This window comes from Lagopus muta, chromosome 1 (genome assembly GCF_023343835.1).
Source record: "Lagopus muta isolate bLagMut1 chromosome 1, bLagMut1 primary, whole genome shotgun sequence".
NCBI classification, from domain to species: domain Eukaryota; kingdom Metazoa; phylum Chordata; class Aves; order Galliformes; family Phasianidae; genus Lagopus; species Lagopus muta.
The window spans coordinates 62,104,057-62,117,782 of NC_064433.1; the positions used below are offsets into that span (position 1 = coordinate 62,104,057).

Here is a 13,726-nt window from a genome sequence, read left to right on the forward strand (position 1 = left end):
TTCTTTTCTTTTCTTTTCCTTTTCTTGCAATCACTGTCCCTATTTATGATAAAATTACTATTCCTGTTACTTCAGGATTTTATTTCTTGAACAATGACTCAAGACTGTGTGTACTGTCAACTGATATTTTTAGTAGGGTGTGATGTGTAACATGTCAACAAAGTTGCATAGATATTGAAGTTTTATTGCACAGATTTTTTTAATTTTTTTTTCTTGAAGACTTATTTCCTAAAGTAACACGAGTGTGGAAACTTGATCTGTAAGTCCATCAGCACTTCCACTCTTCAGGATTAAGCTTGTCTGTAGATGATTAATCAAGAACCATCTTCACAAAATGCTGTTGGTTATTTTTCCTTGCAGTGAAAGGATGCAATGACAAATGTAAATCAACTCAGTATTTACTGCGAATTTGTGTTCAGTGCTGTTGAAATGACTGGAAGGAAAGCTTATTTTTTCTAGTCTAGAAAATCACCTGCAAGGGTTATAGGCACTGACTGTGGACTCCAAACCATCACTGACACTATTAGCTGAGGAAAAGTATTTGTACAAAGATAGTCAGTAGGATTAGCTTTTACAGAAGCAAAAGGGCTCTATGGCCTACCTCACTGGTACCAGTATGGCCATTCTCATTCCTAATTTGATTATCATATGGGTGTTAATGACTGATCTAGGGTTTATGGTCTTATTATCAGTCTCCATGAAAAGACCCATGTTTTTCAAGGCAAGTCCAAACAGATATCTAGAAACACAGCATTAGCCCCCTGCAGCCCCATTCCAGTACGTAGGAGGAGCCTTGGTTTAATGCTTGTGGTCAGCTTTGTTGACAGCTAAGAAGCTGGGAAGCGATGCACTGGGAACTACTTCCATGATCTCATGGGACCCAGCCTGCCCAGCAAGGACAGAACTAAATGAGTTGACACTGCACCACAAGCCTTTTGCTAATAAGCATGCAAACTGAACTAACAAGCCCAGCAAATCCTGTCAATATCTTACTGTGCTGCTAATTAACTGGATATTAAACAAGCTTCACTTGCTTGGTTTAGCTTTAATAGCAGCCAGCTGTAGCAGAGAAACTAATCTCTCTTTCAGCTTCTCTTTCTCGGGCTGTATTAATGGCGATGAAGGCAGAAGATCAAACACTCATGTTAATTAAATATCCAAACGAATCAAATGATTAAACTAGAAACGGATGTTATTAAAACCATAAAAGGCTTTTTTTGTGGGAAAGGAAATTAATTAATAGGTTTGGACGTGTAAGTGAAGGATCTTGTTACTTGATTTTGTTGATGTGTATTTATGTGTACAGATATTTATTTATATAAACATAAATTTTGTTATGAAAACAAATTTTAGAAAACATTCCTGTTAAGACCTTTACAAATGTTTAGTATTTGAAGTCAGGTGCCCTAATCATACAGTCCTTACTTCTCTGAGGATTAGTGAAGACTTCTTGTTCTGTGTGCCTTTCTTGTCTACTCAGCTACAGATTCACTGTCCATCCAGGCAGCCAAATGGGAACTATGGTCCCACAGGCAGGTACAAATGATTAAGAAACTAACTTTGCTAGCTGTTGTTCCAAGGACCTAATAAGAGTGCTGTGGGTATATCCACTGAATATCCACTGAAGAAGGCAGCTCAGCAGAGTTTTCAGGATTTGATCAATCTCTGCATCTCTCTCCCCTAAGTAAATAAAATTCAAAATTCAGTACATCTCAGTAATAGGTGAAAAACTATATAATTCCAGGAAAACAGTATTTTATTTATTGCACAATTACGTAATTTTCATACATCGAAGAAAATCAGTTGCTTTAAAGTTGGGAGCTCCTAAATCTATACTGTAAACAGCACAAGAAGGTGGGCAAGCATACTAACCTGTGATATGATCAAGGGTAGAAACTGCTCATGATGATTTGGCAATGGAACAAGACACAAGCTTAAATAATTCCTTCTGCATCAGTACACAAGAGAAAGTAAAAGCCCTAGAAAACCTCGGTGGGGTATCCCAAAGGGAAGAGGAGTATTTTAGCAACATCGTGTCTTTTTCCTTAGACTAGTGAAAAGCTCTCTGTTGCACCAACACTATGCTTATGGAAGGCACTATTTAATCCTCAGTCCATTTCCATAGAAACAGCAGATAGGCAGTAAAAAGCTGATTCTACAACTACTATAGTATGTGATTAACCAGAAAACTGAACTGCTATGCTGGCTTTACTGTTGCTGTCTCCAAAGCACAAAAGAGGAATAACCCACTGTCACTGGTTTTGTTAGCCATTTTCAGGAGGAAATTCTGGCTGGCTGTTCAGCAGAGGAGCTGGCAGAAGAGGAGCAGCCTCTTCAAGCTCCACGTAGAGCTTGTGCTTCGAGCTGGCCCATGCATCTGACATCTGGGGAAGGTGCCCAGCATAAATTGTGCTGCCCATTCTACTCAGCAGTAAAACTCTTTGAAATGTAACTTAGAGTTATCAGTGTGAGGGTAGTTTTCCATTCTGGGCTGGAAGATTACTGTAGTTGATTTGCTTTCCAGGGAAAGTACGGTATCTACCTATGTCATAATAACCAGGAGTTAAAAGTTTTCTGAAAAAAGAAACTCCACTTTGTGGTTCCTCTTCAGAACAGCTGTGGAGGCATGATATTACCTTTAGGACACTGAATTTTCTGATGGGAAGAAAAAAAACAATGCAAAAAAAAACAAAACAAAACAAATAATAGAAAAGAAAACAAAACAAGGAGGGTATATTTGGCCAGAAGTCCTAGTACTGGGGCAATTTTTTGTTGAAATTCGAGCTTTCCATAGTTGCAAAGTATCTATATTCCACTCACCACAAGGAAGAATTGGCCTGATTGTGCTCCTGGATTAGTCTGTCAAATAAATTACAAATGCAGGAATTTAGTACTATTGTGTACTCAAGAAATTTAGTACTATTTTGTACTCAAGTTTCTGTTAGTTGCAATGAAACCATGACTAGGAGAAGCAGAAATGATATTTTCATAAAAACCTAGGAGAGAATTGAAAATACTTGAAGATGGGACAATGCAAAATGTTATGTGAATGTTTTCAGAAATCTGACTCAGTTGAGGGTACTAAGAGTGGAATGATCTGAATTTAACTCTGATACAGATATTCCTACTGATACCCACAGGATCACTTGCAGGAACATGGTCGTGTGTGGTTAAAGCAAACAGTATCTGTTCTCAAATAGCTCCAAACATCAGGAAACAGATTTAGCACCACTTAAGTAATGGGTGAAAACTCTGGATGAAACTCTCAGACCCTTTACTCTGAAAAGCTTCCAATTTATCAATTAATATTGATTTAGAATCACAGGCCTCAATCAATACCAAAAAACACATTTATTCTGATCAAACAGAATTTCATATTGGATGGCTGAAAATTGTGTATAGGGCATAAGGTTGAGGAGAAAAAATTCTGTGGATGCTAATAGTATTCTTATAAAGTAAGTAAGAAGAAGCCTTTGTGAATTTAACTGAATTTTAGAATAGCACTTGCTGATCGCCTGACTTTTGTTTGTCTTACTAACTCTCCTCACTTTTTCATCTTTATGTATGTTATTTATTAATGCTCACAGGCGTAGAAGTGTATTTGCTTTCCTAACTCTGCTACCCTCATGCCTTTGGACTGATTATCTTTTGGCATTTTATATTAATCCTTGGTAAGTGATTTACTTGTTTTTCCATATGCAATGTATAAACAGTGTTAATTTCTGTTATATGAAAAAGGTGTGATACTTTTGCTTTCAAATGGGTCAAAGCTCTTGAAGTTATAATTTTCTTGCAATAGAACATGGATTGGAGAGGATGCGGGTATCAAAGTATTTGCTACCCTGCTTCATCTGTTTTATGTCTGTTTATGCTCCAACCCATTTTTGCTATTAAAAAGCTAATTATATGGTGATAATCATGTTCATTTCATTGCTGTCTCTTCGCAGTTTTTGCCATTTCATTATAAATCCTGGCTTCTTCTGTCCCAGTTATTCATCTGCTCATTGCCTTCTGCTGCTTTTCTTTTACTAAAATTGCTTCATAACGGCTCACCTTTGCTGTGTGATGTCAAATGACTTGCTTTTAAAGGTCCAGTTTTGCTTTTGGAAACAACAATTCACTGAAAATCTATACCAACTAGCATTCCTCAGGTGTAAAAATTGGGTCACTGTGTGCATCTGTGTGTGTGTTTGTATTCAGCAGTTTCGCCCATAAATAGTTTATAAAGGCTTTGTAAATTACTTTTTAAATATATATATATGGTTATAGTTAACCAGGAAAGTCTCAGGGTCTATTTAGAGCCAGGACTGTTTTATGAACCATTTACAAAACACACGAGAGAAAAGATTGGCAATGATCCAAAAATGCTTCATTTGTATAAAATAAATGTATGTTCCTGATGGTCTGGAGTCCAAGGGATAGTGGTGTACAAAAATTAAGACTTGCTTTTGACCAAACATTTTCTCATCACGTTACCATTCAGCACCAATCCCCTGGTAGGCGGTCATATAAATCTCTAGCATAGGGATTTCTGAGAACGGTTTTCTTTGGGTCACATTTGCTCTATAGAAGATACAAAAAGAGTCATCTCTCTCTTTGCCTGTTCTTGTTTAATATACATTATTATTACCTCACCTCCCTAGATATGTATCTTTCTTCAGAAATTTCCCCTACAATCAAACTTCCCAGTTTGGTCTACTTTATTGCCTTTCAAGGAGCTGAAGTTGAATGAGATAAGATGAATTGCTCTCTTTGTATTTTAATCTGTAGGGTGAATGGAAGAAAAGATGAAACATCAGATGATGTTTCAAATGAATTTATTTTGTACTTACTTTGGTTTAAAACATTCATGAACATTCGGGGAACAAATGCAGTGCTAAGAAACTCTTGAGAGAATCAAAGCAGGAGAAATTGTTGCTGAGAAATGGATGTCAATCACTTGTTTTATTGCCTCTTGAAGTGTTCCTTAGAGAAGAGTTCTCAGAAACTCCCATCATAAATAGCACTTTGATATTTTTTCCTTTTGAAATGAGCTGCAGTCTGCCCAACCTTAAAAAGAAGATTTACCATAGTTACAGTGAACAGCAAAGAAATGCATTAAGTAGTCTAGATAAATTAATGTTAGGACTTCTTTGAAAAAAGAGGTGTTTGAAGATGTAGTGTAAATGCTACTCATTTATATACAGATGGAGTACACACGAATGAGTACAAATGGGTGACAGTATTTGTATAGATAGCATTGTAGATTGAAGAGGTATATAATGGTGCTTTGCAAAGCAAACTACTGTGTTAGTGGGAAGTTTGTGTTGTCATAGCTCTTTTTAACTCTGTAAGCAAAGCTTCACATCTTAAAGGAAATGTACCTTGGCAAGTTAACAAAATTGCTGAAGCTGATGTCTCCTCTGAAAATTGAGCATTTTGTAGAATTTAATTTTGGAAATCAGATTATTTTTTTTTAATTACTATTTCACTTCTAATCCTGAAGGGATAGAAAAGTACAAATACTCCACTTTTAATAATTTCCTTTTGTGTTTTTTATTTACTGTTTGGAAATTAAAAGTCTTCACCTTTAATTTACCAATTGAAGCTGTGGTGCACGGTATCTAGAAATCATTTTACTATTAGAATTAAATTTAAAATGTATCGTTATAATACGATTAGTAAATAGATTTTTGATGCCCAAGAATAAAAAAAAATAGCACCATTAAAATTCCTTCTGAGTAAGTGAGAATCTACTTGTGCTCCATGCTTGGTATAGCAGGATTGATCGTTGTTTTCAAACCTCTATCAAAATTATTTTAGGTTGTTTTCTTGATGTGTTTAATCTTGTTGGTTAATTAATTGTGGCAACAACAACAACATGAGCACACATACACACATCTTTCAAAAATCCACATGATGGTGATTAGTTTAATGTAGCTCCCAAGTCCGTTTGTTATGGGTTATACTGTTTAACTCTTTGGCTCACTCACAACTGTCACTAGTGAATTATATCCCTTATAAATCATGAGAAGACATGACTGGAATAATTATCTCTAGCTGTTAAAAATCAATTAAAATTATCTAAGGTTTAAGCTTTAGTCCAGCTAAGTCAGTATGATATTTGTCATTGTCTTCATTGATCATCATAAGCAGGTTATGAGATGGGTGAGAAATGGCATCGAGGTCCTTTCCTTTCTCCTTCACCTTTACTAAAATTTGCAAGTGTTCTCTCTTTGCCCAACAGGATCTTCTCATTAATAATTTCCCTCTCCTGTTGGCATCGTTTCCAAGCCCAATAGAGCCAGAGTAGAGCAGCCTGGGGACACCTTGGTGCTACAGCTCCTGCAATAACACTGACAGGAATTCAGCCAGGCTCATAACTCAGCCCCAGCACATTAAGTCATTAATACTGTTGGGTCACTATTTGCAGAGAACCTGATTCTTCTGAGAATAAGGTGGTATTTTTCAGAGCCACAGAATGGAAAATACATCCCACTAGCATCAATGGAAATTTTGCAACTAACTTAAAAATGCCCAAGGTATTATTGGCAACGTTATCCTGACTATTACGTTGACCAGAAAGCATACATTCTCAAACCAGTAGTAAACTTGAATAAGGAATATGTGGTAGTTTAACAAATGAAAAAGCACTACTCTCTTTGTTTTTCAGGAGTAAAAATGGACTAAAGAAGAGAAAGCTGACCAAGTATGTAACTTCTTTGATATTTAAATAATTAAATAGTTTAAAAATCTCCTTAAACTGGACATCCATTATTGGAGTACATGGTATAGTGGTACTGCAATTACAGATACACAAAACTTCTTGAAAAACACACCCCAAGATAGATGTCTGAAAGCAGAAAGCAAACAGTAATTGGACAAAAGCAATTCTTCTCAAAAGATAAATTATAAAACAGCTCCTCACTGATAGAAAATTAGTCATTAGGGAAATGATCAATTATCCAACTTAGTTATTCCAATGGAGCTTATCCTTATTTAAAAATGACAAACGATGAAAAACTGGAATACATTTGTTCCTGGTATTATTTCCCTCTTGACGTAAGGTTCTCATTACAGTTGTAGTTAGAACATGGAGATCATTAATGTTAACGGATAAACAGGAGTAATTAAGTGGTGATGAGACAGGTTCCTCTGGGCATATTGCCTCAAAGTAAATGAAAAGATTACTGTGTACATGCCTCAGTAGCTTGTAAATTAGAGCATGATAATTAGGTGAGGGAAGCTGTTTACCTGCGTTCAGTTATTCAGAGTGTTAGCCTAATTATTTCTCTGTGTTTAGAGGTTATGCCTGTGCTAAAGATAAACCCTCACCTAATGGAAAAGCGTGTAAAATGATGAGCATCACTAAATCAAAGCCAATTTATACTTGATGAAGCTCTGCATGCTATTGTATATGCCACTTTTTCCAGACAGTATCTCTCCAGGAGGAGAATTCAGTCACTATAATAAATATGTATAGCTCTCAAGGCCAGCAGAGAAAATAGTGGCATCCAAAATACTGTTCTGACATTTTTTTTTCTTGGGCAAAGCCTACATATGAAATCTGTTTTTCTGTGTGAAGAAAGCTCAGATGAGTTCTAAAATTGTCATTTTGCCAGATATTTTGCTTCTGTGAAAACAACATTTTGCATAGCACACAAGAAACTTAAATTAATCGATGGCCGCCCTGGTGCCAGAAACACAGTGAGACAATACGAAGTTGGACTTCCCAACCCACATCAAACCCATCAGCACTAGCAGCACTTGTATACAGTGTTGTAGGGGGATATAGATATGAAACCTAATGCATTTTTGTTTCTTAATTCTGTGTGTTTTACTTTTTAAAGCCCTGTCCAGTTGGATGATTTTGATGGCTACATCAAGGATATGGCAAAAGATTCTGATTATAAATTTTCTCTGCAATTTGAGGTAAACCTATAGATTCTATCCTCTCCTAGCTACTATATTTCAGCCAGCATTTCTCCAGATGTTAGGTTTGTGTGGTGTGTTCCTGTGCCCTGCAGTGTGCAGTGTGCACTGCTGTTGGGTGGGTCAGCTTCACATCATGTTCTGCAGAATTTGAAGGCAGGACTCGGTACCATTAAGGAGTATATTGAGTAAGCTTATCTCTGTCTCATCCTGTATGATTCCAGATAATTGTCAGATCAATACACTTCCTTTAGATATAGGACATGCTGGTGGCCCAGATTACATTCAGGACTTCTACAACTCCTTTAACTTGAGGAGCATCATTAAAATGAGAAAGTATCAAACATCAAAAATATCTTCAAGAGCAACCTTTAACAGTAACTGAAGTACACTGTCATAATTCACCTGCATTTAAGTCAGCTTAAAAATGCTAAACTAAAAAGCTCCACTCTTTGAAATAACTTTCAAAGGCTTAAAAGGGAAACAAGGAGACTTTCAGGTTTCCTCACTGTTCTGGGTGGCTGATATATCCTTGCTGCCAGTTAAAAGCCTTTTGATACATCATATGTTTGGTATAAGTACTGAATGTAAGGTCTGGAAAAAAATTTCAAATGTTCCCATGAAAAAAGACCAAAAGCCACTTAAGGAGAAAGCCCTTAAAGTGATGTGAAATGGTTGCCACAGAAAGAATTTATCAACTCTATTGATTTGACACTATTTTTGTTAACTACGTGTAGGTGGAGAAGAGCAGGCTGCAGCCATAACCTCCAATAGCAGCAGTGCATTGGCAACATCAGTATATAAAGCATTTTATGAACATTTTCAATCTTGTACAAACAGCAAGCATTCACTTCACAAAGATTCATTTTTAGAGTCTTGGTGAGTTTGACCTTGGCATTTTTATCTCTCTTAACTCAGGAGCTAAAACTGATTGGGCTTGACATACCTCACTTTGCTGCTGATCTTCCCATGAATCGCTGCAAAAATCGCTACACAAATATCCTGCCATGTAAGTACGTGCACTGATAAAGTCCCTTGAGATGGAAAGATGATTTTTAATAATAGGGGAATCATGACAGATTTTCTGACTGATAAAAGCCTTTTCTAAAACCTGTTTTTAGAGAGAAGATGGTGATATATTTTTTTCTTTTAGATATGAAGAGATGTTTTTGGGGGGATGTTTATCAAGACTGGAGTTAGGAAGTGAAGAATACAGTGTTGTTTCTACTACTGAAAGTTGTTACTATATTTTTCTTATGTTTTTAATGAAACCTAAGGGAGCCCAAAGCACTGGTAGTCAAAAGATGTATTTTGCTGAATAGTAGTGATTGTGCATCCATGTAGTATATAATGAGGCAAGTGTTGCTCTTTGTTGGTGAATATACAATCATAGAATCCTTAGAGTTGGAAGGGACCTTTAAAGACTATCTAGTCCAACTCCCCTGCAATGGACATCGATATGCACAGCTAGATCAGGTTGCCCAGGGCCTGATCCAGCTTGAAGTTGAATGTCTCTAGGGATGGGGCATCCACCACCTCTCTGAGCAACCTTTTCCAGTGCCTCCCCACCCTCACTGTAAAAGATTTTTTCCTTATACCCAACATAAATCTACCCCATTTAAGCTTCAAGCCATTTCCTCTTATAAGCATTCTTTTTTTTTTTTTTTTTTAATAGGTTTTTTTTTTTTCAGATTGCATAGGATTAATTTTGAGCACCATGCTTGATAGCCAATGATTTTTTCGTTTTCTTTTACAGATGACTTTAGTCGTGTCCGGTTAGTCTCAATGAATGAAGAAGAGGGATCTGACTACATTAATGCCAACTATATTCCTGTGAGTAAGAGCAATGTCCTGAACAGCACTTAGAACACATCTGCTGCAAAAGACACAATAGCTGCTGGTGGCTCAGTCACATTCTCGGAATCTTCTTTAGCTTCCAGTATTTTACTGGAAGGGAGCTGTTCTTTCCACCACACACCAAAAAATTTTAAAAAATTAAAAAAAGGTGGGGGGAGACATTAGATTTTTCAGCATTTTTTTTCTCATGCTACCACTGAGTGAGCTGTGAATCTTTGTAAAAATAATATGTAACAGGTAGAGGAATGAGGAGGAATGAAGAAGTGGTGCAGTGCTTCATAAGACAGCTAGGAAGAACAATAGAAATTTTTGTACTGGAAGCATTTGTAGGTTTCTAATGCACACAATCTAGTTTCCTCTTTGTGTTGATAAGCAGCTGTTTACCAGGAAAAAGCACCCAGAGTTCTAAAATAACTGAAGTGGAAGCAGAGCTGTAGCCAAGTATTTGAACACTAGGGATGGGCCAAAACCTTGTCAACTCTTTCCACTTGTTTCCTTTGTTGCTGCCCAAAGGTTTGCCCTTGTTTTATTCCCGTGTTCTCTACTTCCCCTTCACTGATGCTCAGTGTGTGCTGTGTTGAGTTCACTACAGCATCTCGAGTATTGTGTCCAGTTTTGGGTCCTTTGTTGCAAGAAAGACATTGAGGCCCTGTAGCGGCTTCAAAGGAAGGCAACAAAGCCGGTGAGGGGTCTGGAGCACAGGCCTTATGAGGAGTGACTGAAAGAGCTGGGGTTGTTCAGACTGGAGAAGAGGAGGCTCAGAGGAGACCTCATTGCTCTCTATGCCTGAAGGGAGGTTGTAGTGAGCAGGGGGTTGGCCTCTTCTCTTGGTAACTGGTGATAGGACTGGAAGGAATGGTTTCAAGCTGCACCAGGGGAGATTTAGGCTGGACGTTAGGAAATACTACTTCTCTGAAAAAGTGGTCAGGCAGTGGAATGGCCTGCCAGAGAGGTGGTGGAGTCACTGACCCTGGAGGTATTCAAGGAATGTTTGGATTTTATGTTGAGGGACGTAGTTTAGTGAGTACTATTTGTGATAGGTGGATGGTTGGACTGGATGATCTTGAAGATCTTTTCCAACCTTGGTGATTCAGTGATTCTGTGATCTGTTTAGAAAAAGACCTTTGACTTAGTGATGAGCATTTCTGCACGTGTGCCATGAGCAGAAAGGACAGATCTGGTCCTGGTTGTGCTGGGGGGAACTGAGTCAGGATTACGGAAAAAGGAGGGGCCCTCAAGTGAGTCAGTGAAACCACTTCTCTGTCACTGGGCCATCAACCGCACATGTACTGCTGAATATGTTGTTTTTGTACTTAGTTTCTGCTTGACAAGGGCATGAACCTAAACGCTACTGTTCTATGTGTCCAAGCTGGTAGTGAATCAAGAAAAATGTCCTAGTCTTCAAAACCATCATTGACAGATCAGAAAAGGTTTTAAGATACGGGGTTATTTATAATTGGATTGAATGCAGCAATTCTTTTTGGATTGCTGAGTTCTATTTTATTATTTTTTTATAGTTTACATCTACTTGGTTTTACTTATAGCGTAGTGCTGAATTTGTCTTCCTAACAGAGGTAGGTGCATCATCTTAATGCTTGTTTTTTGTTTTCTTAAGATGGCTTCTTTACTGAGTACCTCCTCCAAACACGGATACTAGTGGTCATCTGTGTCTCTGCGATAGTAATGATTTGACACTTGGGCTATACAAGCAAACAGCATTCTGTGTAACAGGAAAACTTAGACTGCACTGACCTTTAGAGATGTCTAGAGGAAAACATTTGTGGGAATTGCTCCCAAATTGTTAGTATTGTTACAATCCACAGGGAATGTACAGGGGTGGCACAGAAATTGCCCAACTTACATGGGATCATGTTGTATGCTGAATTTATCTTTTGCTCTTATCAGGAATATGAATAGCTTTATACACTCTGCAAATATAATTATAGCAGATGCTAAAACAACCTTTCTTTGGGTCTTTTATTATGATCTTCAAGACAGTATTTTTGAATATAAGGAGATTTTTACAGTTGGTTGATAGTGATAGGAGAAGAAATATGAAATAAATAGCAGTTGAATTCCAAAAGCATTCAAATTAATATTTTACTAATTTAAGTCCTTATGATATAAACATATGCACGTATTCCTGTTTATTGCTAGCCTCCACTTATATCAGTTCTTGAAAATCACCACATGCACTACATATATAATAATTTTTATGTCTATAACTTAACAAACTCTTAAATTATGGAAGATGGAATTTTGATTTAGGATCCTCAGTACTTCATTTTTTTTAATGTTGCCTTTCCAGTCTGGGGGCACAACATTTATGGAGTCACAGCTTCCTCTTCTGTCTTCCATTCTAGATTGCTTATGTTTGGAAGCACCAAAAACTGGCAAAATTTGTGAAGTAATCATTAAGTAAAAATAGTGAAGGGGTTTATGCTAGAGATCAGTTTTAAAAATACAAATTGAACAAGCCAAAACATACATATGCCATAGCAGAACAGGTGTTCTGAAGCATTAAACATGTCAGTGAAAAGCACTCGTCTCTTTGTTTTTTAGGGTTATAATTCACCCCAGGAATACATTGCAACCCAAGGACCACTGCCAGAAACTAGGAATGATTTTTGGAAGATGGTTCTACAGCAAAAATCTCAAATTATTGTTATGCTCACTCAATGCAATGAGAAAAGACGGGTATGTAACAAAATCTTTGGTGTGGTTTAAGTACAAGCAATTGTTCCCCCCATCCAACTAATGCCCAATGTCCCCAGAGCAGTGGAAGAGAAAGACATAAACTCCCACTCCATTTTAACTCTTTCTGCATGATGTTATATAGTCTGGAATATCCCTTTGGCCAGTTTCGGTCAGCTGTGCTAATTCTGTTCCCTCCCAGCTCCATGGGCCCTTTACTGAGAATAGCCTTGGCTCTCTACAGCACGCTTAGCAACTATAAACGCTGGTGTCTTATTGGTGTCATAGTTTTTCTCCTAGAATCAAAACATAGCATCTTACCAGACACTGTGAAGAAAACAAACCCATCCCAGCTGGAACTAAGATAGTTTTATGCATTTTTCTTTCTTTCTTTCTTTCTTTATTTTTTATGATCTGCTCTGAAACCATATTTATTAATTGGTGGGTGGATTCATCTGCATTATTTTTCATGAGGCAGTGTCATTAGACCTGGAATTTCACTTCATTAAGTTATGGTAAACATTTCAGGATGATTGACAGTCTGGAGCATCTTTCAAATGGAGAGGCTGAGGAATCTAGGACTCTTTCACCTGAAAGAGTAAACACTTGATGGGAAAGAGTGGAGATGAGGGATCCAGACTCTTCTTAGAGGTGCCTTTTGACAGGACAAGAGGCAATAAGCACAAACTAAAGGAAATAGAATTCAGTCTAAACACAAGCAAATGCTTTTTTGTTGTGAGAGATGGGGTCAAACGCTGGTATAGATTGTCCAGAGTCTAGGACTTTGAAGATTTTCAAAAGCCACTTGGACATAGGCCCGGGCATCCTGCTCCAGGTGTCCCTACATCAGGAGGGGTTGGAGCAGGTGGACCTATAGGTCCTTTCCCACCTCAACATATCTGTGATTCTGTGCTTTTAAGATTACATAAAAATAAAACACATGTATTAGGCTTTATGTTTCCATTACCATTATAATATAATAATGTGAAAGATAGGTGCATGTTTTTAATATATTATTTTTCCCCATATTTTTTTCCTCTTAGACCTCTTCCATGAGGAAATGTAACAATCTGCAAAAAAAGATGTGTATTTTCATGCTTTGCTATGCTAATGTTCCCCTTCAGAGAACTAATGCATAACGATGCCTGTAGTTATATACAAACAAGAATGATGAAGCTGAAAGTAATTACAGGGTATATTACCTCTTACTGAAAGAAGCAAGCAGTGCTGTAGGCATTTCTGAAACTGCAGTTCAGTATGTTTT

The 13,726-nt window shown here is 37.3% G+C and overlaps 1 protein-coding gene across 1 annotated transcript in view; it reads left to right on the top strand.

Moving 5' to 3' along the window:
• PTPRO (protein tyrosine phosphatase receptor type O) overlaps nucleotides 1-13,726 on the top strand; it is a 153,065-nt gene that overhangs the window by 127,086 nt on the left and 12,253 nt on the right. The window contains 6 exon segments of the mRNA XM_048969007.1: nucleotides 3,588-3,671; nucleotides 6,653-6,688; nucleotides 7,830-7,911; nucleotides 8,830-8,920; nucleotides 9,668-9,744; nucleotides 12,331-12,465. Coding sequence (XP_048824964.1) covers nucleotides 3,588-3,671; nucleotides 6,653-6,688; nucleotides 7,830-7,911; nucleotides 8,830-8,920; nucleotides 9,668-9,744; nucleotides 12,331-12,465 — 505 coding nt within the window.